At 41.0% G+C, this 27,675-nt stretch overlaps 1 protein-coding gene across 2 annotated transcripts in view; it reads left to right on the forward strand.

Annotated features, from left to right (window-relative positions):
* DDX43 (DEAD-box helicase 43) overlaps window positions 1–27,675 on the forward strand; it is an 83,368-nt gene that overhangs the window by 22,553 nt on the left and 33,140 nt on the right. For both annotated transcript variants that reach the window (XM_053286879.1, XM_053286880.1), the window contains exons 11-13: window positions 4,923–5,010; window positions 14,887–15,014; window positions 26,474–26,583. In XM_053286879.1, the coding sequence (XP_053142854.1) occupies window positions 4,923–5,010; window positions 14,887–15,014; window positions 26,474–26,583 (326 nt within the window). The remainder of the gene's footprint in view (window positions 1–4,922; window positions 5,011–14,886; window positions 15,015–26,473; window positions 26,584–27,675) is intronic.

The raw sequence follows: 27,675 nt of genomic DNA on the forward strand, positions 1-27,675 counted from the left end.
TTTCCTTGTGCTCAGACACTGACATGTCCTAGAGGAGAAGAGGAGTGAGCTGCAATTATGATTTACAAGAAGAAAATCAATTTCTATTAAGACCTTAAAAGACATTTTTAGATGTTAAGTACAAACTACCACACTTTTTGTTTTGGCCTGATGTTGAGGCCTTAAAACCTTGAGGTTCCTGTGCCTGATGGAATTCTTGTAACATACACTTGTGTATCATATAAAGATACCACCCTGTTTCTCTTAAAATTTAAGAGAATGGGATGACCCCTAGTTCTAGTGTTATGTGAGAAGGAGAAGAATTTCTCTCTGTCCACTTTCTCCACACCATGCATGATTTTATAGACCTCTATCATGTCTCCCTGCAGTCATCTTTTTTTCTAAACTAAAAAGCCCCAGGTGGTGTTGTCCTGCCTCATAAGAAAGGTGCTCTAGGCCCCTGATCATCTTGGTTGCCATCTTCTGCACCTTTTCCAGTTCTACAATGTCCTTCTTAAGATGTGGTGATGACCAGAATTGTACGCAGTACTCCAAGTGTGGTCACACCATAGTTTTGTATAAAGGCAATATAATATTAGCCGTTTTATTTTCAGTCCCCTTCCTAATGATCCCTAGCATGGAATTGGCCTTTTTCACAGCTGCCACACATTGAGTCAACACTTTCAGCGAGCTGTCTGCCACAACCCCAAGATCCCTCTCCTGATCAGTCACCGACAGCTCAGATCCCATCAGCGTATACTTGAAGTTGGGGTTTTTTGTCCCAATGTGCATCACCTTACATTTGCCAACACTGAACCGCATTTGCCACTTTGTCACCCACTCCCCCAGTCTGGAGAGATCCTTTTGGAGCTCCTCACAATCCTTTTTGGATTTCACTACCCAAAAGAGTTTGGTATCATCTGCCAATCTGGCCACCTCGCTGCTTACCCCTGCTTCTAGATCATGTATGAATAAATTAAAAAGCAGTCTCAGTACAGATCCCTGGGGGACCCCACTTCTTACTTCCCTCTATTGTGAAAACTCTCCATTTATCCCTACCCTTTGTTTCCTGTCTTTCAACCATTTAGCAATCCACACATGTACTTGTCCCCTTATCCCATGACCGCTAAGTTTCCTCAGGAGTCTTTATGAGGAACTTGGTCAAAAGCTTTTTGGAAGTCCAGGTATACTATGTCAACTGGATCACCTTGATCCACACATTTGTTGACACTCTCAAAGAACTCCAAAAGGTTGGTGAGGCAAGATTTACATTTGCAGATGCCATGCTGACTCACTCCCACCAGGGCCTGTTTTTCTATGTGCTTTACAATTTTATCCTTGAGTATGCTTTCCATCAATTTGCCTGGAACGGAAGTTAGGCTAACTGGCCTGTAATTTCCCGGATCGCCCTTGGATCCCTTTTGGAAAATCGGTGTTACATTTGCTACTCTCCAGTCCGCTGGTACAGAGCCTAATTTCAGGGATAAGTTATATATTTTAGCAAGGAGGTCGGCAATTTCACATTTGAGTTCTTTGAGGACTCTTGGATGGATGCCATCCGGCCTTGGTGATTTGTTAGCTTTCAGTTTTTCCAGACAGTTTAGAACATCATCTCTTGTCACTTCTATCTGACTCAGTTCTTTAGCCTCCATCCTTTAAAAAGCCTGGTTCAGGAACAGGTGTATGCTCAGTATCCTTTGCCGTGAAGACAGACGCAAAGAACTCATTTATGAGTTCCTTCTATGCTCTTAGAGTGTTCCATACATGCCGTAGACGTTCGCAGGTGCCTACTGTACTTCCTGAACTGTACGAAGGCGTACCGACACTCAAACAAACTGTTTATCTCTTTCTCTGGGCCTCACAAGGGCTGCGCCATCTTCAGACAAAGGCTATCAAATTAGCTTGTGCAGCTCATCTTCTCCTGTTACAGGAAGCAAAGTGTTCAGCCTCTTGCCAAGGTCAGGGCCCATTCTACCTGGGCCATGGCTATCTCAGCAGCCCACAAGTCAGGCATCAGCATGACTGACATTTGCAGAGCTTCTACTTGGTCTTCTGACCTACCTTTTGTTAAAGCACTATGCAATGGACTTGCACTCTGCCTTGGAGGCTAATAATCGCTAGCACCCACCCCCTGTGTGGAAGCTAGTCACTCATCCAGTTGTCAGGGACCATGGATCCCTACAGAGATAAACAGGTTGCTTACCTGTAAGACATGATCTTTGTGGGGATCCATGGTCACTCACAACACCCACCTGGCCATTCCGTCTTTTAGCATATCTTTGTAATTCTTTGCTTACCTGTGCTGCTTTGTTGTTTTTTTCTTGGTGTCTTCTCTTGATGTTGTCAGTCTCCTTTCAGCGGCCAATTCAGGAACTAAATAGGGAGGTGTTCTACAGCCTGCTTTATAGGCTCTGCTATCCCTATGCTTTAAAGGGCCAGAGAGCACCTAATCAGAGCTATAGATTCCTCTGTGAGACTCCTGCGCAGGTGCAGAAGTCCCCAATTGTGAATAACCATGGATCCCCACAGAGATCATATGTTACAGGTAAGCAACCTGTTTTTATAGCTAGTCCTCACTCATAAACACATGTTCAGAGGGTAGATAGAGCCTTACAGGAGTTTATCCCTTCTTTTTGGTGCCTTTCTTCAATAGATGACAATGTTCATCTTTCAGCAAGTTTTTTTGCTCATGTTGATATAGTTCTGCTAGTTGCATAGAGTTTTCCTGCTCTCCGGTTCCAGTCTGGGAGGATGGAGAGCTTCATCCCCCAGTGAAACAGAAGATTGATCCTGTCTTCTGGCCAGGATGAAGACCTTTCCCAGTCATAAAAACTCCCATCTGGACTTGCAAAAAAATAGGAACTCGCAACATCATAAATCTTCTCCTCCTGAATAGGTAGCTCAAGAAGGATTACAATTTAAATATTCATGAGAATCAATTCCATAAGGAACTTGCTGTTAAAAAGCTGCACTGTAGATATCAACGCAAACGAACCATTCCTTTGACTAAGGCTAGCTATGTTCATCTTAAATTTCTGAGTCCTTTGAAGAGATCTATAGCTACTACATTTATATCTTGTTCTTTCTCCAAGGAGGCCAGAGCAGTGTACATGGTTATGTTTATCCTCACAACAACCCTGTAGGTTGAATCTACCTAATAACTCAGGTAGATTAGGCTGAGAGATGACTGGCCTGGAATCACCCAGTGAGTTTTGTAGGTGAATGAGGATTTGAACTTGGATCTCCCCAGTCCTAGTCCAACACTCTATCCACTAAATCATACTCTCTCTAACAATATACACTTCTCCCCCCCCCCAATAAAGCATTTATACCTAAGTAGACCTGTATAAAAAGCATAATAGAAACTTGGTTCCTTCTATCTGAGCAAATAATTGAGGAAATATTCTATAGCACTTTAGTCAACAATAGTAAGAATTTGTGGGTAAGCTTAGAAAGGGGCTATAGATTGAATATGTACACAGTTTCACAGAAAGGTTTATAACTGGAGAATAAATAATGCTTTCAAAGAACAATTACTATGACTGCAAAAAACCTTATAGGGTTCCTAAAATAATACCGATTGAAAAGGAGCCCCAAAATATAATCTTCTATTCAATCTGCTCATACATATTTTAAATCAGAAATATAGATTAAAATTGTAAACAAATAATGTAGATCCAAAATCTCTAACTCCACTATGCAAAAAATGTGTGGCATATAATCATAACCTAGGCATTCTATATACAATTGATTAACAACATTCACTTTAAAAATTTTCCCTCTTCAAAGAGGGAAAGGATGTTCGTAGATACAGTTCTGTTAAAATGAGATTATATTTTTAAGTAACTACATTGGATTACAGGGAGTATGATCTGTTTTAACTAAATCCACTGATAAAGACTATATTTTAATCGAAACGTATCTGACTTGTGGTATAGGATTATCAGGAATCTGCTTGCACCGTATGATAAGAGGTCAAGCTTCATGCGGAACATTTAGTTGTTTGTATCCAACAAAGAAGTGTGAGAAATTCTCTTGGAGCACATGATTCTTGTCGGAACTACATGAGAAACATCCTTTGGGACTCTTTCAAGATCTCATAATACAAGGATTTTTTTGATATATCTATATGATGGCTTTGATTTCCATAACTGAGTATGAATTTTGTTGATTGTATATGGAATATCTAGGTTATATTTATGACTGTATGCCATACATTCTTAACACAGTGGAGTTATAGATTGTGGATCTACATTGTTAAGATTATAAACTAATCTATATTTCTGACTTTAAATAAATTGGAGCAGATTGATAGAATGTGCATGAAATGGATTTTTCATTCTGTTTTGAACTCAAAACAAAATACACCACAGCCAAAATGTTCTGTTGAAACCACGGTTAAGCCAGTTGTTTCAACGGGACAAACTCGTAACATGTCAAGTGTTTCGGCCACAGGGAACAAAGGGGAAAATTTAAACACCCCATTGTTTCACATAGGTAGCTCCTAGGGATACCAAACTGGGTTGTGTGGTATGTCATGTTGGGTGCTACAAAAGAAATGGGCAACTGGGCAATTTTTAACATTTTTTAAAAGAAATACTCAACACAGCTGGTTTCGAGTCAAAACATATCACTGGTGAAAAGTTCCGTATGTCCCTACAGATTAAGGAGTAGATTATATTTTGGGACTCCTTCTTTTCCATCAAATAATAATTAAACATTAAGAAAAGATCTTCGATGGGCACATGGTTAATACAAACAGCAGAATAAACTCATTTGATTTTTAACAGGGAGTGACTTTATTCTTGAGTCATTTATTTGTGGTAACAAACTTCACTTGAAACTCATGTGGTGGCATATAGAGTGGAAACAACAAGAGTCAAAATAAAAGGAGTAATATAATTGAAATATTTCAGAATGACTTCCCATTTTGTTCCTGCCAGTGCTACATGGCCAGATGGTGTCCGCCGTCTTGCAAAATCATACTTGAAAGATCCTATGATTGTGTATGTTGGTACTCTTGATTTAGCGGTGAGTTGCTCTTTAAATTTGGGGCTGTATTTAGTCCTATACCTATTTTTGTGTTACAAAAATTAAGTGGATAGTATATGAAGTGCGCAAGAAATCCACTCATCTGTGACTAGTGAAAAATGTCTGGCAAGTGAAAAAATATCCTGACGAGTGATGTACCACCATAGCTTGAGGAGCCATTTGGCAAGTAAAGTATTTTATCTGACTGGTGAACTGATCCAACATTTATTGACCCCTGGGTGCACTTGTCCTGCCTCTGAGACCAATGAACTTCCACCCTTTTTGAAGTTTATAACCACACATGGATACACCTAAAATCTAATACACATTAGCCCAAGTCACATAGTTGATTGCCACCACCACCCCTCAACATCTAGAAATTGACTTGTCAGTTGAAGTTTATACACATCCTGTCACAAGCATGTACATCCTTTTGTCATGCCTGGATATAAGGTGATCTCAGTGGCATGCTGGGGTGCTTGGTAGGTGGAGCAGGAATTTCCATGTACATGGATATGCAAACACAGAAAAGGTAGCAGAAAGTACTATTTATTTATTTTATTAATCAGATTTGTACACCGCCCCAAGCTTTCGTGTGTGGGCAGTTAACAATAGCACAAAACAAGTTAAAATATATACAAAAACTTAAAGCAATTTTTAAATTTAACAATTTAAAAATCACGTACATATTAAAACCTTAAAATTTTAAGAACTGAAAAAGCTTGGGTGAAGAAGTGGGTTTTCAAATGTTTTCTAAAAATTGTCAAGAGATGGTAGGATCATATCTCAGTAGGAAGCGCGTGCGCAGAAGGCTCCCTGCACTTCGCAGAAGGCAGGGAAGGGGGCGGGCGGACGGAAGGACATCTCCCCGCCGCCCGCCCGAGCGCTTTAGCACTCGGTCCGGGGCGAGATTTAAAGAGCTCAAATGGCTTGAGGGGGCTTTGGGGGCGGCAGGGAAGTATCCTGCCGCCCGATTTTGAAGTCAAGGAGCCCCGGAGCGGCGAGGGATTCTGCGGCGCATTTTTCAAACTAATTATGGCGCCGAAGCAGCAAAGCGCGGGAGGGGTGAGTAAAGCCCCCCCCTTAATGGACCCCCCCCACCCCAGTGCCGAGCCGCAGGTCCGCGGTCCGGTGCACACCCCTATGGCGCAGTGGTAAAACTGCTGCCCTGTAACCGGAAGGTTGCAAGTTCGATCCTGACCAAGGGCTCAAGGTTGACTCAGCCTTCCATCCTTCCGAGGTCGGTAAAATGAGTACCCAGAATGTTGGGGGTCAATATGCTAAATCATTGTAAACCGCTTAGAGAGTTCCAGCTATAGAGCGGTATATAAATGTAAGTGTTATTGCTATTGCTATTGCTATTGCTATGTAAAGCATAGGAAGACCCACATTTTGCAGTTTATGCTTGCGTTTAACTCAGGAATTTCTCCCTCCCCTTCTGGACTCCCTCCTCAGAATTTCTCCAATCTGCCACAACCCCTCCCCCCCCCAACGCTTGCAACTGCAAATCGCTCAGAGCTGACCATACCCAACACAGCTGTCAAACTCCCCTTCATTGAATTTTTGGGAAAAGCCAAAGTACTGGCAATGGCCACTCCACACATCAGGGGAGAAGCAGTGGGGCATAACAGAAGCATCGGGTTTTTTGTTTTTAAAAAGCCACTGAAAATAGGATCTTTTAAAGTCGGACATAATTCGGACTAAGCCAGAATGTGCAGCATTGATTCAGAGGAAAATAGAATCATATCTGTAGTGGTCCCTGATAGCCCGCAGTGACTTCAGGGTTAATGCAGCGAATATGTGGACTGGCACTCTCCTTTCTGGAGTAGAGTTGAACTAAAAGCCGTGTGTGTGAAGCTTCCAGAAATGATGCTAATGTAGTGGATAGTATTTACTCTTTATTACATCACAGTTTGGGTCTCAATTTGAATTTCCTTGCCTTGTGTGATCTGCCAGGAAATTGTGTTCTTTTAGGAAGAATGGGACTCCCTAAAAACTGTTCCATTGTAATTGAAAAATATCAGCCAGAATCTCAAACTTCCACTTTCCAAGCAAGAGTGTATTTCTGTTCTTTGCTGCTCCCCGCCCCCTTTTGGCAAAATCATGGCATCTTTTCTCTCACGTTATAATGGATGATGATGTTTGCATCATGATGCAAAAGTAGTCTTGCAACCAGTTTGTTAATCTCCTTTCATAAAGCTTGTGCACTAAAATATGGTCAGTTTTTACCTATGTGTATTTGTTTCCTTTGCTGCACCATCCTTAATTACCAAATTACATTCTGATAACAAACAATCCAAAAGATCATTGAGGTAGACATTCTAGAAATAGATACTGGAGAAAGGACATTTATTGCATTAGCTAATTTTTCATTGTCCTGCTGGAAACTTTTGCTGGTCTCCTTTCAGAGACCCAAAACGCAAAAAGTTGTGTTTCGTTACCATTCAAAGAATTACAGCTGTATAAGGCTATTCACATGAGCAGCCTAACCCAGGCTAGGGCAGCAATCCTGGTGCTGCCTCACTGCCTAACCCTACTTTTTGCCCCAGGCTTTAGCCATAATTAAGGGTGCAAGTGCACCCTTAACCCCAGCACCAGGGATATACATATGCTCGGGCTGCACACAGAATCATGCATCCCGAGGGTGCACAACTCTTGGGGGATTTCTCCAGTGCTTGTTGTGTGGTGGGGGATTCCCCCATTGCTTGTTGTGTGGTGCATTCTGGGTTATCCAGAGGCCAGGTCCATTGTGTGGGAGCGCTATCCGCACTTCCCACCATCAGAAAGATCATCTGGGGAGAAGGTAAGTTCGGCTCAGCCTTCCCGCCCCACCTCAAATTAAATCACGCCCCAGTCATGTCAAATCAAATCTTTATTGTTGCAATCATTTGACCAGCAAAACACAAAGTGCAAACACTTTACATAAAAGCAATCGTGGTCAAATAAGTAATAAACTGTTAAAACATAAAACAGAGCCGTAACGCCCAAGTTCATCCATTACATAAAACAGAAGGCTCCATAAGTTACATAAGTTATAATCTAAATTTAGTTCAATCCAACCCCATGTCTTGCTTTTCAACATTTCTTATCTGAGTCTTGTTAGCCAGAAAACAAAACTTCGCCACGTTATAAGATACTACATCCCAATGGTCTGTTAAAAGTAATTCCTAATAGTATTGCTCAAAACAACTGGGATATGCTGTTAGAAAAGGACTTCTATATCCCTCCTGCAAAGTTCGATAAAACTGACAATTCAAGATAACATGGGCTGTTGACTCAACTTCCCCCAAACCACAAGGGCAAACACGCTCCTTGTAGGGGATCTTACAGTATCTCCCCTCCCGGACAGCCATTTCTAAGGCATTATACCGGGCCAACGTCAGAGCCCTCCGGAAACTAGGTACTCATATTTTATTAAGGTACCTTGCTGGGCCAGACAGAGATGTATGGTAGCCTAAGTAAATGCCAACCTCTATCTGGCTCCTGTACATCTGTTTCTCCATATCCATAATGCGTTGACACAGACATGATCTCGTTCTCCCATAGCCCAAGACAACCAAAGCATCTCTGGAGAAGCCGCAGTAGTTCAACCCCTTCTCCACATAGTATTTCCACCTAGACTTATATATATCATTCAACACTAAGGGTGCTACTCCTACTGGCTGAAAAATCAACTTCAGCCAATATGTAAATATTACCAGCCAAACACTTGCCTCCACCTGAATCCATCCTGCTTCCGATCGTAGAATTGCATTAGAGACACCCCGGGGTAGTTGGAGCACACTTCTCAAAAACTTAGATTGGATTGCCTCCAGCCTGGCAAAGTTGGAATAAATACCTAGCTGCGCTCCATAAGGGAGCAAAGGATGGACTTTGTCTGAAAAGAGTTTCAGCCAGAACAAATTGTACACCTTGCCTCCTATGAAAGGAGTTAATAGCTGCTGCTGCCCTCGAGGCATTTTGCATTACATATTCTTTATGTGCATTCCTCCTGGTATTGGTCTGGAAGACTATACCCAAATACTTAGACCAGGCTTCCCCAAACTGTGGCCCTCCAGATGTTGCTGAACCACAACTCCCAGCATCCCTAGCCACAATAGATTGTGGCTAGGGATGCTGGGAGTTGTAGTTCAGCAACATCTGGAGGGCTGCAGTTTGGGGAAGCCTGACAGACTGTGATACTTGTTCAAGTCTATGTCCATTCAATATCCAACACCGCTTCTTAGATTTGTTTGCAAAGGCCATCACCTTAGTCTTTTCATAACTTATGGTGATCGCCTGTGAATCACAGTAGGACACCAAAGCATTAAGGGCTCTCTTAAGGCCAGTTGGGGTCTGTGATAAAATCACTGCGTCATCCTCATATAGGAGTATATTCAAGTGTCTATTGGCCAGCTTAGGGGGATGAAAATCCTGGTTATTCATCTGAGTAACTAAATTATTAAATAGAAATTGAATAACATTTGTGCCAAAATACATCCCTGCCTAACCCCTCTACTCGTTCTAATTTCATTTGTAAGATACTCTTTGTTACTGCAATGCACTCTTATACTTGAATGTTCATGCATCGTAATTATTAAGAGCAACAGCCGCCTATCAATGGATGGTCTTACCAATTTTCCCCACAGTATTTCCCTTGAGATTAAATCAAATGCATATTTAAAATCTATGAACTCAGAATATAATGTAGAATTTGACTTCCCTGTATATTTTTCGGCTAAATGCTGAAGTACCAAGGCTGGGTCCGCTACCGAGCGACTGGCCCTAAAATCATTTTACTCCTCTGCTAGGATCTCTTCTGTGTCAAGCCAATCTACCAAATGGTTATACAAATGTCTAGCATACAACTTACTCACTATGCTAAGAAGATGATAGGATGGTAATTCCCTGGCAGCTTCCAATCACCCTTCTTATATATGGGGGCCACAATAGCAACTCCCCAATCTTTTGGTACACATGTTGTCCTGTCAATGTAAGAAAACAATGCTGCCAATACAGGGGTCCGCCATTCTAAATTACAAGATATTATCTCCACCGATATATAATCAGCACCAGGCACTTTCCCTGGTTTTATTTGTTTGACAAGCAAAGCAATTTCTGCACACAATACCAATGGCCATTCAGTTAAGGTGTCAGCATTTAGCTCTGGAACTCTGAAATTTGCTTCTGATTTCCTATACAATTTACGAAAATGCTCTTCCCTGGCGGCGGCTGCTATTTGACACTCAGACCTTAAAGGACCCTTGCTCTGTCATGCAATAATATGACAGAATAAAGATGAATTTTTAAGTTGAGCAGCCCCTATTAATGGATTCCACACAACTCTATCCGCTTCTCTCTTTTTAATTTTCAGTAGCTGTTTGTAATGCCTCTTGGCTTGTACCAGAGAATACGATGGCAATGAACAGGTCTGTCCCACATAAGTCTGATACTCTCGCAACAGCTTCTTTTTTGCGTCAATGCATTCCTTATCAAACCAGCCTCTTTAGATCGAGGAAAATACCTTAGCTCTCTCTTATCCTGAGCCCAAGTCAACAGAGGTTTAAGCATTGCTACTACTTTTTGATAGAATAAGGGAGTTTCTGCATCTATTTCCCCTAAAACTATCTCGTCATGTATCAGACTGAGAGGTTCAGAACAAAGAAGTAAAGTCACCCTTTCTCCCTGGTCCACTGACCATTTAGCTCTAGATGGAAGAACGTCCAACATGCCTTCCATAAAATTAGAGGGCTCCAACTGCGGGAACCATCTACTCAGGGTCAAATATAATTCACTAGGTAAATGGTCGCTATCTGGGTCAGAGGCAGTTCTAAATTTCCCCAAATAACCCAAAAGGTCAGTGGAAATAGCCATATAATCTATGGTGGGAGATCTGACACCAGACCAGTACGTAAACTCAGCTGGATGGTCATGTACCGTAGCTCCGTTAGACATATAAACTCAAGCCGTAAAATGTTTGCGCTAAACACAAACCTGCAAATGTTCCCACCTTATCTTTAAATTTCCTAGCCAGCAACAGGCTGGGAACATCAATGATGGGGGGTTGTAAATGGAATTTTGCATATAAAGCCGTATCATCACTACTCGGTCATGCATTAAAATCCCCTGCAACCAGCAGGGCCACTTGCAGATGAGCAGACTGAAGACCCTGTATATATGACACCAAAGAGCCCCATCTCTGGTTAATCTGGGTGTTAGAGCGAGACGAGGGGAAATATACATTAATTATCAAAAGTGATCTATGTTCTAGCTGTATAAGAATTGCCATGGCATATCTATCAAGAGTAGGCAGCTCCTCGATTGAAGCCCTTATTGAAGATGCAATAGAAATAGAGAGCCTTCCACTTGGTCTTCCCCCTCTCCCTCCTGCCCCAGCCCCCTGCACTGCACTCAGGACAAGGGTCACAAACCGCTCCATAAATATGTCCTCTCTCAGCCACATTTCCTGCAAGAGAATCACATCATACTCTGCCAAATACTTGATGAAGGAAGAATCTTGTAACTTAGCTTTTAATCCTGCCACATTCCACGAGACCACCTTTAACAAGGCACCTTGTTGGTCTATCAGTCAGATTTCAGAATTTTCTGGGCCATTCTGGCTACTTGAGGCCGCATGCCCCTCTTCTTCATATCTGACATTTAAGATTGAAGTTTCAGAGATCTTCTGGGTCAGTACTCCCTCTACTGTCTGAGCTTCAAGGCCAAAATCGATAAATGGACTCCTAAGAGGAGTCTTGTTAGGTGTTCCCAATTGCGACTTAATTCGAGCCCCCTTCACGCGACAGGGTGCTGTTGCAGTCTCTTCTTCACTCCCAAACAAGAGATTTCTGTTTTCCTCGATCTGAAGACTTCTAACAGGTTCCAATGATATCAAGGCTACAGAATCTGCTCCCTTGGGCCAGGGGTCACCAACATCCCTTGAAAGCTGACTTCTCTCCGTATGTTCCTCTGGACATAACAACGCAGTGAACTCATCGATGTGTGGATCGCTTGCAAACATCCTCCCAAGTCTCAGATCTGTCAACTCTGGCTCCAAGGGAGTCTCGACATTGCTGGCGTGGACTTCCCCTCCAACCATTCGACAAGCAACCACTTGAGGAGACCTCTGTGCATCTTCCTCTATCTGTAATCTGGAGGATAGCTTTGCTTGTGTTTTACCCTTTGGGGTGGATTTACCTAACATCGAATTTCTCAGATAACTCCATGGTCAGCTCAGCAATCTACATGTTATCATACAAGGATATCTCTACTTTATTGATGGAATTTGAAGCCACTTCCTTTAAATCAGAATAAGCTGTGGTTAACCATCTATTACTTTCTGCCACTGATTTAACATTGCTACGTTGGTGGAACTGGCTAACAGCCACATCTCCAGCTGGCCTTGGAGTCTTAGATCGTCTCTCAGCAGTGACACCAGGAAAAAGAGGGTGAATAGGTATTTCAAACACTCTATATGGCTAAATCTGAAAACTGGCCAAAAAGTCTTGCATTCTAATTAGAGTTAACAGAATCAAATCAGTGCCAAAAGTTAGAACAAGCCTCATAGTCCTAAAATGGAGAGGGCCACCATCTTTGTCTGCAGCACTCTTTCCAAAAAATTTGAACTCCCTCCCCCAGAAGACCCAAGTTGAACGGTTTCCTTCTTTGAGACTAAACTTTAAAATTATTTGTCAACTTCCAGCCGCTTCCTTGAATCTTGTAGCTTGTCACAAGTGTCTTTAGGAATTAAGAGACTTATAATCTTGGCTAAAGAGGTTTCCAGAGCTGACAGTTTCTTTAAAACCAAAAGAAACGACTCAGCTGTAATATATTATATAAGCTTTTAAAAGAGCTTTTAAAAGATCATCGTATTATAAGCTTTTAAAAGAGCATCATTATAAGCTTTTAAAAGAGCATCACCACAGACGCCAAAGTGTCTTGCTTCACCTCTGGAGAGTCAGTCAAAAATTCCTGCCTATTATTAATATGCTTACAAGTCCTTAAAAATTCCTGCAAAGCTGGAGAACCTTCAGCCGTTGGCAAATTTAATACATCAGTAAACAGCTTGTTACTACGCGACGGAAGTGTGGCATGTGTCGGCTCAGCTGTAATTTTTTTACACAAATCAGTTAGCTCCGAGTATCTATTTTCCAAAGGTAAGTCAGTACTTACATTTCCCACAGGTGTTAAATATTGATCAATATTTGAATTTTTCAACTTCTTCTTTTGCCTATCGGGCTTCCCCTCTAAAGGAGATCTAATCCTCTTTTTGTTTTTCTTCATGTCACACCCACTAATCTCAGCAGAAGCAGGGGAGAGCTTGTTATTGAGTGAAATACAGCACTCTAATCGTAGAGGAGAGCTTGTTGAGTGTAATCAAGTGAAATACAGCAGTCTAATCAGTCCAGCAGCTCCAAGGCCATAAATCCAAGTTAGCCTGTAAAATTCAGCATGCAAAAGACCTGGGAAATTTACTAAAACTATAACTCAGCAAGGGAGCTCTCTGAAAAGATTACTTAACTGGTTGCCATCTTAACCGGAACTCCCATGTGCATATCCTCAATGTCTGACTCTCGTTACTTGTTGTGAAGCACTTTTGTTACGACAGTTAATCTTGGGTGCCTGATTTCCCCCTTAGAGAAAATACTTGAATGTCATTTAATTCAGGGTTGCATTAGACATGACAAGAAACATATCATTTAGCTGGGAAGAGTTTTTTCATTTTAAAATAGCTATGCAGGGGCCTAATTCAGGCCTTTAAAACTCATAGCCTGGAGTGGGGATTGGGTTGGGGAAGAAACACAGAATTAAAGAGTTAAGCATGCTACACTTTTTACAGTGGTTCTGGGTGGGAACGGCCTCTATGTGATTGCTCCAAACTAGACAGTATTGCATTTAACATCACGTCTAGTTTGACCCTCAGTCTCACTGGAAACAGTAGAATCTATATTATTAATCCCCGTAGACGTGCCTCTGTGGGGATGCGTCCCGGCAACCCAGTGGATTGGCTGGGAAGCTGAGGCACCAGATTGGCTGGGCGGTGGAGCACACGCGCGGCAGGATTCATGAGACTATTGAGCTGCTGCCCAGGGAAATGGCGGACGGCGGCGGGACCAGCTGTGGCGGGCACTGTGCGCCGCCAGTGTGAGGAAGCGGCAGCAGGAGCAAACGGGCCAGCAAGCCGGTCAGAAACCACAAGCGGGGAGAGGGGGAGGGAGAAGCGAGAGGGGGGGGCGGTGGTTAGAGACACCTGGGGGAAGAGTTAAGGAGAAGGGCCTGAAGGGGGGTAGCCAGGAAGAACTAGGGGCGCAGATGCTATGCGTCCGGTCAACTAGTTGTTTATTAAAACTAGATTCCCTGGGTTGTAGATTGTATTTTAAAACTGCTTTCTGATACAAACAAAATATTTGATGATTACTTGGCTTTTTTAAAGTTGCATGTTGGTGTTAACTGTACAGCAGCATCCATTAACTTAAATAATACAAGAACTAGGAATTAGTTCTTCTATTGTCAGCCACTTGTAGGTAGAACACAAATACAGAATGTACAGGCATATAGTGTGTGTGCGTGCATGTGTGAGAATTTTAATTATATCTGGTAGGATGGAAAATGTAAGATCTTTTCAATGATTTATTAAGCTACTGTACATATAGTTGTGTTCTATTGATAAACTAGTTTTAACTCTTTAATAATCTTTTCTCATTCTCTTGTGAGCAAAGTCCTATGATTCCAGAAAATGCTATACACATTGATAATTTTCTCTCCAGGTACAGATACAGAACTGTCTCCACTATAACTAAGTGTGTACAGTTCTCATATGAGGTTTTGACAGTGTTTGAGAAATGAGAGACCTTAAATTTTCATTCCCATTTCCATTTACTAAACTTAATCTTACAGGCAGTAAGTACAGTTGAGCAGAAGATTGTTATTATTCCAGAAGAAGAAAAAAGAGCTTTTACACGTTACTTCATTGACACTATGAAGTCTGAAGACAAGGTCATCATTTTTGTTGGAAAGAAACTTACGTATGTAGCAGAAATTGAGCACAAATATTATTTATATACTCTTTTCTGCAGTTTTTTGTACTCCATGTACAGTAAAAACAATAGAAATTATATATTTGTATTGATTCTTATGTTTGTGCTTCAGTATTAACCATTAATTGTGACTTCTTTGATCAGAATGTGGTGCTGATTAATGTTTTTAGTTCTAAATGTGATTTAAATTTTCTTCTGATTTTCAGCTATCAACAATCAGTGAGATACTGTAGATAATTCCCTCTCTAAAAAGTGACAGTGGGACACTGACTTATGTGATATCTCTTTCCCCTTTGGAGTTGGATGGAAGAATACACAGCTTTATTCTGTTTAAGACAATATGCAGGATTATCTCAAGCTATGATTAAATCCTCCTTTCCTTTTTCCTCTCTGCTATTTCCTCCTCTCTCAGTCCTAGTCATGGGGGTCATTGTCTGTTGGTGGAGAAGAGCATCTACTGTGGTTTATCTTTACTTACTTGCTATAGAAGCAGAGCAATGTCAATGAGAGGATCTTTAAGAGCACTGTGGGAAGAGCTTCCTTCCAGTTCTGTCCTGCTGCTCTAGAGCCTATCACCCTCTTCAGCTTTCTTATTTCTTCAGGACTCCTTTTAGCTCTCCTATTCTTCTTAGTGTATTTTGTTCTGTTTCTTGCTGACCTCTTTGATTCCTTCTGTATTTAATAATAAAATTCTTTACTCCTTCCTTTTGTCCTGTCTTTCTCTCCACCCCGACATTAGAAGAGAAATGGCTTTGTATGGAACTTTTGGATTTGAAAAACCAGTCCAAGAATAATAAGAAAGGGTGAAATTTTGAAACCTTCGGGATATGTTAATTTTCTGCTTTTATCCTGATTGGAGTTGCTTTGCTGCAATCCCTTAGCCAGGGCCACCCATCACTTCCCAGGCCACTCAGAGATGCCCTTCAAGTAGGTTGCCAAAACTGATAGGCATTCCGAGCCACAGAGACCACTTGAGCCTCTAGTGACAATGCTGGATCAATGAGCATCCCCAGACTGTGAACCTGGTCCTTTGGGAGGAGTGCAGCTCCATCTAGAGCAACCTGAACATAATTCACCCAGATGGATGAACCACCAATCAACAGTATTTCTGCCTTGTCTGGACTGAGTCTCAATTTGCTCACTTTCATCCAGTCTGTTACTTAAGAAGGATTGTCATGCCCCCACTCGAGGACACTGGAGAGGAGTGAGAGGCAGGCGACTTACTAGAAAGTGGGGAGGTGCTTGAGGAGCAGCAGGTCGGTGATGTGAGTGGAGAGGTAATTGAGACAGGCTAGGGAGAGTGTTTGGCACAGGAGGGGCCAGCAGGGCTGGGTGATCTTTGGAGAGAAAAGTCAGGATCTGAGCCAGAGTTTGAACAGCCACTAACTCCTCAAGAATGCAGACGGGGAAAACATCAGCAGCAGGTGAGGGAATTACGAAGGAGTAATCGGCTGGCAAGAAGACAGAAGCCGGATTGAATCTTTGGCAGCTGGCAGGGGTAGAGTGTTCATTAAGTGCACGTGGCTGCTGACTATAAATCAGGCAGCCTGTGCCTTGAACAAACTGCTGGAAACAACACGTCAAATCAGCTTGGAGCTTTTGTTGGAGAGATTGTGACGTTGGAATTTGATCTTCTCACTCCTCACTTCTGTATTCTTGGTGAGACTGTTAAACCTGACTATTTAGCAGTAAAACTGAAACTTGAGCTACTGGCTATTGTGTCATATATTTCTGGCCAGCGTCTTCCGTCGAGTGAGCTTGTGACAAAGATAAGGTGTCCTCCGTGACTGCATCAGCAGCAACCACCATAAAAAGAATGCTATGATAAAACATTCCTTAGGCAGGCCAGCTCTCCCAATCAAGTAAAGGAATTTCAGCCATTGCTTCTTCACTCTGAGGCATAAATGGATGATGGACTTCCCTCCTCCCTTACCTGGAGCTGGCAAAGAAGGTAGCCTTATCCACTGTACCAGACCACTGGAGGTGGGGGCCAGATGCACTCAGCCCTAAGACCGTGGTGTCTGAAAACCCAAGAGGAATATTGGAGCAGCTAAAACAAGTGCGAGTGAATGCCTTACTCTTGTCTTTCATCTTTACTCCTTCAGGCATAGAAACATGAACCATCCACACTTTTCCTACACAGTGTTGATAAAGTTGTTGCCAACTATGTGGGTAAAAGGATCCAGATGTGATAAAGTTACAGGTCCTCCTCTCTTCTGCAAGCCTAAAAGGGGGCTACTTGCATATTTGCATCTTTAGAAATCTGCCATCTAAAATTCATTTATGTCGGCCAGTGAAGGACCTTGCCAATTGTCAGTGCCAATACCTGTAGTATTTGCCACTCACCTCCAGCAGTGGGAATTAGTGGTAGCAAGCATGAATTGTTCCCTTTGCTAAGCAGGGTCTGCCCTGGTTTGCCTTTGAGTGGGAAGCAACATATGAGGACTGTAAGATACTCCCCTTAGGTGCTGGGCCCACTCTGGGAAGAGCATCTGCATGCTTGCATACAGAAAGTGCTGAGTTCCCTCCCTGGCATCTCTAAGATAGGGCTGAGAGAGACTCCTGCCTGTAATCTTCCAGAGAAGCTACTGCCAGTCTGTGTAGGCAATATTGAGCTAGGTGGACCAATTGTCTGATTCGGTATAAGGCAGCTTCCTATGATCTAGTATCGTGGATTGTTTGTTTTGTATTTAGCAAGAGCTAAAGGATGTAAAAGCCCTCTAGTGCCTGACCAGGCATTCAGTCACTGTAAATAATTGGTATCTGCGAGTTATCTTGAACCCTATGAAGAACTGCATGGTTGAAATCATCTAGAATTCTCATCTGGAAGTAATTTTTTCTATCCCAGGCCTCAACAGGAATTGTTTCCAGGCTAGTGCCCATAAAAACACCATATGGAGCCAGAGGTGCACCTAGATAATTTTGGAGCCCGGACCTAAAGGCCTTTGGTGGCCTCCCTCCACAAGTTAAGCTTCATCCGCCTACACACACACGACACACAATATTTTTAACATGTGGGTTCTTGAGGGCACAGACAGCAGCTGAACTCACAAGAACGTAAGCGTATAAAACATATACTTATGCAAATATGCATTAGCAGAAACATTTCAACACACAACTTAACATATTCCCATTTTAAAATTTTATTGATTTTTACAATACTTTAACAATCAAGTTACACTTAATTAAGTATTGACTTCCCGCTTACCAGTCTGCGTGGTTCTTGTTAACTATAGCCATTGCTATAATAATACAAAACATATATACTCCATCTTACAGTTCGATTTTGCCCTACCCAACCTGCTGTAATTACTAAATTTCAAACCCTGCTGAAAGGTCCATGTTAGAAAAATAGTTATTTAAGTAAAGGAAGAAAGGTTCCCAATCTTCTTTGAAACATTCCAAGTTTTCATCCCTTATAAGTGTTGTAAGTTTTGCCATCTCCACGTATTCCAAATTTTTTTATCAACCAGTCTTCTTTTGAAGGCATTTTATTGTCTTTCCATTTCTGCGCGTATACTATTCTAGCTGCCGTGGTTGCATACATTTAAAAAGTTAAGTTTCTTCTAGAGAACTCTCCTTGAGTTATTCCCAGCAAGAAGGATTCTGGCCACTTAGGAAATGTCATTTTAAAATTTTTCTTCAACTCATTATATATCATATCCCAAAAGGCCTTTGCCTTCCCGCATGACCACCACATATGGAAGACAGTTCCTTTACATTGTCCACATTTCCAACATTTGTTTGAAACATTTTTATACATTAATGCTAATTTTTTCGGTGTCAGATACCACCTGTACATCATTTTATAACAATTTTCTTTTAAAGTATAACAAGCAGTGAACTTTAAATCAGTTTTCCATTATTTTTTCCATGCTGCCATCTCTATACCTGGTGGCGCAGTGGTAGAACTGCCGCCCTGTAACCAGAAGGTTACAAGTTCGACCCTGACCAGGGGCTCAAGGTTGACTCAGCCTTCCATCCTTCCGAGGTCGGTAAAATGAGTACCCAGAATGTTGGGGGGGGCAATATGCTAAATCATTGTCAACCGCTTAGAGAGCTCCGGCTATAGAGCGGTATATAAATGTAAGTGCTATTGCTATTGCTATATTATGACCCACATCTTGAGCCCATTTTATCATAGTCGTTTTGACCACTTCGTCTCTTGTCTCCTCCAAAAGCAACAACTTATACATCTTAGAGACTAATTTTTCATCATTTTCACACAGCTCCTTCTCAAATCTCGACATCTGATCCTCAAATCCAGCTTTAAGATCCTTCTCGTAAGTTTCGTTTAGCTGATGGTACTGAAACCAGTTGCTAACCAAATTTTGGACTTTGGCTAGATTTTTTAATTTACAGCCCTTATCTTGAAAACATAACAAATCTCTGTAGGTACCCCATTCAGACTACATATTTATCTCTTTACGTGCCAAAGCTTCAATCGAGGATACCCATAATGGAGTTTTAGGTTCCAGCCATGTTTTATATTTTACCCACACTCGCATTAGACTCCTTCTTACATAGTGATTAAGAAAATTTTTATGCACTTTACTTTTATCGTACCACAAATAAGAATGCCATCCAAACCTTCTATCAAATCCTTCCAAACCAAGTATTCTGGGATTTCTTAATGTTATCCATTCCTTTAACCATGTCAAACAAACAGCATCAAAATACAACCTTAAATCCGGCAGGGGTAAGACCACCTCTTTCTTTAGCATCTGTTAAATTTTTAAATTTAATTCTTGGTCTTTTCCCTTGCCAAACAAATTTAGTTATGTCCTTTTGCCATTGCTTAAAACAAGTTAACGTATTAATTATAGGAATAGTCTGAAAAAGAAACAACATTTTAGGTAAAACATTCCATCTTGACAACTGAAATTCTTCCCATTAAAGATAAGTTCATTCTGGTCCATCTTTGCAAATCAATTTTTACTGTATTCCATATTTTGACATAATTATTTGAAAACAACAAAGATTTTTAATTTGTCAGCCAGACACCCAAATATTTAAATTTTCTTCTCCACTCTCAATTCGCTCATTTCATAGAGTCTATCCTTAGATTTCTGGTCCATGTTCTTTGTCAACACCTTCGTTTTGGTCTTATTTATATAAAACCCAGCCAATTGGCCGAATTGTTCTATTTTTTCCAAGAGCCTTCCGATCTTCTCTAATGGATTTTCAAGAAAAAACACCACATCATCCGCAAAGGCTCTACGTTTATACTCCTGCTTCCCTATTTTCAAGCCTTGTATTTGATCATCTTCTCTGATATTTCTACAAAGGACTTCCAGAACTAATATAAAAAGTAATGGGGAAAGTGGGCAACCTTGTCTGGTTCCTTTTTGTATTTTGCAATTATTTGATAGTTCCCCATTTATAATAATTTTAGCATATTGCTCCGAATATATTGTCTTAACCACTCTAGTGAAATTCTTGCCAACTCCCATTGCATCCAGTAGCCTCCACATAAACTGCCAGGAAACATTATCAAATGCTTTCTCTGCATCCAGAAAGATCATAGCTATTTGTTTATCATTGTGTTTTTCATAATACTCCAATGCATTCAGTACTGTTCTCACATTGTCTCTTAATTGCCTTTTTGGCAAAAAGCCTGCTTGATCTTCATGAATAAAAGCTCTTAGTACAACCTTCATTCTCCTTGCCAAAATGGCAGCAAAGAGATTGTAATCATTATTTAACAGTGAGATAGGCCTGTAATTCTTAACTTGCGTTAAGTCTTGATCCGGTTTTGGAATTACTGCAATGTTGGCATACTTCCAAGACTCCGGCATATTTCCTCTTTGTAAAATATCATTAATCGTCCATTGCGAAGGCTGTAATAATTGATCTTTAAAGGATTTGTAGTATGAAGCTGGTAGGCTGTCAGGCCCTGGCACTTTATTGGATTTACTTGAGTTTATTACTTCCGTTATTTCCATTATTGATATTGGTGCATTCATAATTTCTATATGATCCTTGGAAAGTTGTGGGATATTTTGTGTCTTCAGAAATTTATCAATTTTTATATCTTCTACTTTGTTTCCTTTGTATAATTCAGAGTAGTATCTAAAGGATTCCCTTTTTATTTCCCTTTCATCATAGGAAAGCCCATTTTATGTTGATATCTTGGATGTGTGCTTTTCTTTTTCTCATTTCTAATTTTCCAAGCCAATAACTTGCCTGGTTTGTTTGCAAATTCGAATGACTTTTGCTTTGCATATTTTAAATTCTGTTCAATTTCATTTAATAGCAACATAGAGAGCTGCTGCTGAAGCATTTTAATAGCTTGAATAGTCTTCTGCTTGTCCTTCGTCCATAGCAGTTCTCTTTCTTTTTTAGAAATCTCCATCAGTAGTCCCTCTTTTTTCAATCCCTTTTGTTTCTTAAGATATGTGTTCTGTTGTATTAAAAAAACCTCTCATAACTGCTTTTCCTGCATCCCAAACTGTTTTATTGTCCATTCCTTGGTTAAAATTCAGTTCAGAATAGTCCTTTAACTTTCTTTTGGCTTTCTCCACAATTTCCACTTTTTAAAGCAAATATTCATTGAGTCACCAACGAAAGGATACCATTCCCGTCTTCTTCCATGTAAAGCAAATTGCATTATGATCTGATAAAGTTCTAGGCATAATATCCATTCTTTTCATACATGACATGATAGATTTGGATGTCCAGACCATACAGGGGCGTAACTACCGTTAGGCAAGAGGAGACAGTTGTCTTGGGGCCCCACTGCCTCAAGGGGCCCCCCAGAGGCACGTCACATGACTCCCCACCCACCTGTGTTGCACCCCCTATGAATTATGTTCTCTTGGAGATCGGCAGTAGCAGAGAGTAAAAAAAACAGATTGAATGTGAACCAGATATTCACCATATTCATAATGGGGATGTGAGTGTGAGTGCACTATATATTGTGAGTGTGTTTGTGTGTGTATATCAGCGAGGGGCCCATTTTAAAATCTTGTCTCTGGGTGCACTCCAACCTTGCTATGCCCGTTAGACCATATCTATCCTTGAGTAAGATTTGTATCTTTCAGAGAAATAGGTATATTCCTTCACGTTTGAATTTTTAATTCTCCACAAATCATAGAGCTCCATGTGTTCTACTAAATCAAAAAAGGCTTTTGGTAGCCTACCTTCCAAAATCCTTTCAGATGTATCAGATTTTCTATCTAAAGTTGTAGAGACAACCCCATTAAAATCTCTCAATAGGACTAAGTTAGCATTCGATAACTCAGCCATCTTCTGTTCTAAATATTTATAAAATTCTCTTTTTAAAAAATTGGGTGCATCTGTTCCGATTATCACCGTTTTGAGTCCAGAAACAATAATTTCCAAAGCTATCACCCTGACTTTAAAAATCAACTTTGGTTCAAATTGTTGCTTCACATAGAGCACTACCCCTCTTTTTTTTTTGTCAGAGGAAATGAATTCTTGGCCCAAGGCCTTATTAACCAAATATTTTCTATCTTGTTTTCTAATATGTGCCTCCTGTAGGCATATAATGTCCAAATTTTGCTTTTTAAGAAAATGAAAAAATTTTGCCCTCTTGGTTCTATTATTTAAACCATTGACATTCCATGAGACTATTTTGTAATCCATATTGACTGGTTGGAATTATGTGTTGAAGGCACTGGGTGCTCTGGAGTTAAAGTCTTTTTGTATTTACACCAAAATTCTTGCGCTTTGAGGAGCTCTGTAAACCTATTCCTCTTCCCTTTGTAAAAAAAGGAGACCACTTCAGGCACTTCCCATCTGAAACGTATTCCATTGGCATTTAAGGCATCTGTTAAAAAATTGTATCCTTACGTTTAGTTAAGATCCTGGATGGTATTTATTTCAAAACTCTTAACTTGTTGGCCTTCAGTGGTAAGGGCTTTAGCAAAATGTGCTTGCAGTATCTGCTCTGTGATTGATTTGGAGTTAAATTGAACCATATAATCTCTTGGTACCTTGTTTGTTGTGGCATATACAGAATTTAGACGAAAAGCTGAATCTATCTGTTTATCCATCTCTTCACTTGAGGTTCCCAAAAGAAGTGCAAGTTCCTCCCTAAGCACTTTTCTGATATCTTGCCCAGTTTTTTCTGGGATTCCTCTAAACCTCAGAAAGAGCTCTTTTTGTCTCAGTTCTAACAAAGCCATCTGGTCTAGTAATTTTTCCCTATAATCTCTTAATGATCCCAGGTCTTGCTCCAAACTTTCTACCCTTCTTTTAAATTCTTTATTGTCATCAGCTAATTTTTTCACTGTCTCCTCAATATTTGATGTTCTCTTATTCAGTGTTTGTATGTCCTGACTTACTTGTTGTAAGGTCCCAGAGTTAGCTTCTAGTAGCTGTTTCATAGCAACTAATGTCTCATTGAGCTCTGAGGACATTTTCCCTTCCCCCAAGCCTGGGTTTGGGACAGAAAGCCTTGTGGCTTGTGTTGGATTCTGTTGTTTAACTTTTTGCATTATTTTCAACTCTTCTTCACATAAAGCAGTATGTAAATAGTCAAACCCAGAAACATAACTCTTAGAGCAAAATTCAGTCTCCTTGTTATCCAAAAATGTACAGGCCTCCAATTGTTTCCAAATAGACTCAGCTCCAGACCGCAGCCCTTCTGTCTTATCACCCCAAATTTATTTTCCCACAGTTCAATGGTCCACCTTCTTCATCTAATTGGTGCAGTTTCTGATAGACATATTCAACAGCAAATAGCGCTTGCTTCTTAAGTTTTACTTTCTCTGGAGAATTCACAGAATAGTCCCAACTACTTTACTTTTTAAGTTTTGGAATTTTTAACCATCAGTTCAATTCTTGAATTACAGCATTTAATACACAGATTCAGTTCCCAGCCTTAATTTATGGTTGACAGACTCACACGGACCTCTCAGCCATGGCTTGACGGCAGCCCAATCGTTACAGCAACAGCAGGTAAAATTCCAGCAATTTATCACTTATCATGCTTCGGGGTAAGCTTCTTGACCTATAACCATTAATTATAATCCAAACAAAAGAAATTGGATGCCGGAGAAGCTTCTGTCCTTGGATTTCCAAAGGAGGAGTATAGCTTGATGAATCCCAGGCCCCACTGCTCGGCTTAAATCAAAGCTGTATTTTCCAGCGCAACTTGAGATAAGGAGCAGGCTCCGGGGGATGCAGTGGGCAATCCCAGTCCAAACCCTTTAATCCAGGGTGGGGGGGTTAAAAAGGCTCAAAAAAACCCAAAACAGCTCCTCCTTGGTCTCCCCTGTCGGGAAGCATGCAGCCTCTTCAGCTGTCCAACCAGAAGTCCAACTTAACATATTCCCATATCATGTATTTCTTTCCTCACTCCCCCCACCCCATCTCTAAAGCACCAAGCACAGGTCATAATCACACCCTGCCGCCTGGTGCAGTGCTGGCCAGCAGCAACTACACCACCCAGGACAGACTGAAGATTATTTTGGGGGGCCCAGGGGGTGTGGAGGCCCTGGACTTCAGCCATGAAGTCCAGGGTTAAGAGCGCCACTGTATGGAGCAGCAAAATCAACATCACAAAAGATTGAAAGGTCTGGGAAAAGAAAGATTTTATCTGACATCAAATAATATCAAGGTTGGTACCTGGTGAGCTTTTGTGTGAAGAATGTTCTCGAGATGGGGCATCACAACTGTTCCTAGTTGCCCACCTTAGAATTATGGGTTCCTGTTTGGACATGTTTGGATGAACCTGTTGCAGACTGCTCCAGAAATTTCTAATACCAGAGTGAAGTTGTGGCGCAGTCAGACCTCCCAGCAAAGAAACATCTTACAGTGATGAATCTAACGAGATTAATTTATTGACTGTATATTTCAAGGAAATTCAAGCAGAGATCTGTTACAGTAGCAAGAGAAACCAGTTTTTTAGGATGAGTAGCATTCTGCATGTTACTGATAGTACAGGGCTGGTGAGTCATGACAGAGCAAAAAGAAACATACTGGTTAGAGCTCTAAGCAATTCATCTGTTGCTCTTGGAGTCCACTAATGTTGGCATAAGAGAATGTTCACAAGCAACACCATGGAGAAAGTGTACATCATTCATCAGGGCAGAATTAAGGTTATAACCCTGCATCTTCATGACTTGAGTCAATTGGCAGTAAAGATAATATCTTCACAGTGCGCTGGTTTTAGGAACTGGGAAGAGGAAAACTTCCAGTCTCTGAGAGATAAACATCTGGCAAATGTTTCAGCAACAACAATAAGTTCTGTCACCAAGTTGTGGGTCAAGCAGGGAGTGCTCCAAGTATTACAATTGCTGACATAGAATAGGAAGGCTAGTGGTGGGCCTGTTTGCCTCATAGTTAGATACCAATACTAAAAGGTTATTTGCTGCCAGAAAGCCGTGGTGGACACACCATCATTGAATTGGCCAAAGGGCATCCTGTACACCTCTAATTATTCACAAGGTTGGTACAGAATATTGAAGCACAGAGGAAACAAGTGAGTCTTCGTAATCACCACAAATTGGCTGAGGAAAACGGTTTGGAGATCTGCCTAGTGATCATGTTGTCCCTTGAACCATGGAGATTCCCAGTAAGAGTTGGACCTGCTAAAGTAAGGGCCACTGTAATATTATCTCCACCCAGATAAATTCCAACAGTTGGCCTAGAAACTGAATGCTGATTGCGTAACCACCACAGATTACTCATCACTATGCTTTGTTCAAGGTGGCAATCTGCTTCAGAATCTTAAAAATCAATTTGGAGGAAGTTCTACTAACGTTGCAGCGGGTCATAACCAAGGCTGACTGTGAGTCAAGAAGACTATAGATTGTGAATTACTATAAGAAGACCTAGACAAAGAATTAAATGCTAATAACTCTAAATGGCAGGTTACCATACATATTTCTTTGTAAGTTGATAACAAGTGGTGTCAGCACTTAAAGTAGGAGTGGCCATCAAGTTTTTTCTTATCAGGTTATAAGGTGAACTTAAAGAAGTTTGAATGGCTTAATATTTTGTTATCAGACAAAGTAGCTCTTAGCTACTTATGTAATAGTATATGGGAGCTGGAAAGTAAATATCTTGACTTTTGGCTCCCTGGTAACTTAGATAAAATCACAAATATGAAAAGATATAGAGAGAGGTCAGAGCAAGACTTGAACAATAGTATAAACTTATATTATCACGAATTGGAAAGTTTTTCCATTATAAAGACAATGTTTTACCCAAAAAAGACTTTATTGAATAATATTTACCACTCAGTCCCTGTACCTATGTTGAACATGTAACAAAAGGTGTGTTTGGTATTTTTATCTGGAATAATACATGCTAAAGAGTGTCATTATTAGTTGTTTATAGTTCTACATATAAAGGATAAAAGTGTGGGATTTCCAGCTTTGTATAAGAGTAGCTATTATATATGTGAAGATATGTAATGTAAGAGCCAAGCATTCCTATATTGTTGTTTTTTTGTTTTTGTTAACCTTTCTAATCAGTGCTGATGACCTATCAAGTGATTTTGGTCTTCAGGGAATTCCAGTTCAGTCCTTACATGGCAATAGAGAACAGTGTGATCGTGAACAGGCTTTGGAGGACTTCAAGAAAGGTAAAGTTTTACACATCTAAGCGTCTTTTCCGTTCTGCTTCAAAATTGGCTCCATGGTATACTAAAGAGCTGACGCAGCAAAGGAGAAGACTAGAGCATAAGTGGAGGAAAACTCTAATTGAATCCAATAAGACATGACATAAAGCCCATCTGTAGGCTTATTGTGTTGCAATATGTGCAGCAAGGAAGCAATTCTATTCTACATGTATTACGTCTGCAAGTTCATGTCCAGTGGAGTTGTTCAGAATTGTGAGGAGATTGAATTGTGAGGGTGGTGGCCTATCAACTCCAGGTAGCTTTGGAAGACACTGATTATCTAGATCCATTTCAAACTGCTTTAAAGCAGGCTATGGGGTGGAGACAGCCTTGGTCAGCCTGATGTATTATCTCTACTAAGGAATGGACAGAGGGAGTGTGACTCCGTTGGTTCTTTTGGACCTTTCTGCAGCTTTTGATACTATCGACCATGGTATCCCTCCGGATCGTTCAGGGGATTTGGGAATAGGTGGTACTACTCTGCACTGGGCTATATCTCAGGTAGATTCCAGATGGTGTTGCTAGGAGATAGTTGCTCTCTGAAACAAGAGCTATTGTACGGTGTCCCTCAGGGATCCATCCTATTCCGATGCTTTGTAACATCTACATGAAACCTCCTGGTAAGATCATCAGGAGATTTGGAGCAGGGTGTCTTCAAAATGCTGATGACACCTAAATCTATTTCTCTATGACATCATAATCATGAAATGGCATACCCCCCTCCCCAAATGCCTTCCTACAGGCAGTAATGGACAGGATGAAGGATAATAAATTGAAACTGAATCCAAACAAGACAAAGATCTGGATTGTGATCCATTGTATCCATAAGAACGGGGTTTCTGCGCCTGCGCAGGGACCTCCCGGGCTGACTAGCTAGCTCCTCTTTGCACCCCGCCCGTCTGCACGTCCTCTGCTTATTCCGTTGGAATTGACCGTTGGGGCGCTTCTCCCTCAGTTTTCTCTTGACCGCCAAAGCGTATACACCTCTTGGCTGTTGCTCCTCGCAGAGAAAATTAGGACTGTTTTTTGACTACTCTATTGCTTATCGATTACTGT

The sequence above is a fragment of the Hemicordylus capensis genome, chromosome 1, assembly GCF_027244095.1.
Source record: "Hemicordylus capensis ecotype Gifberg chromosome 1, rHemCap1.1.pri, whole genome shotgun sequence".
Classification (NCBI taxonomy): domain Eukaryota; kingdom Metazoa; phylum Chordata; class Lepidosauria; order Squamata; family Cordylidae; genus Hemicordylus; species Hemicordylus capensis.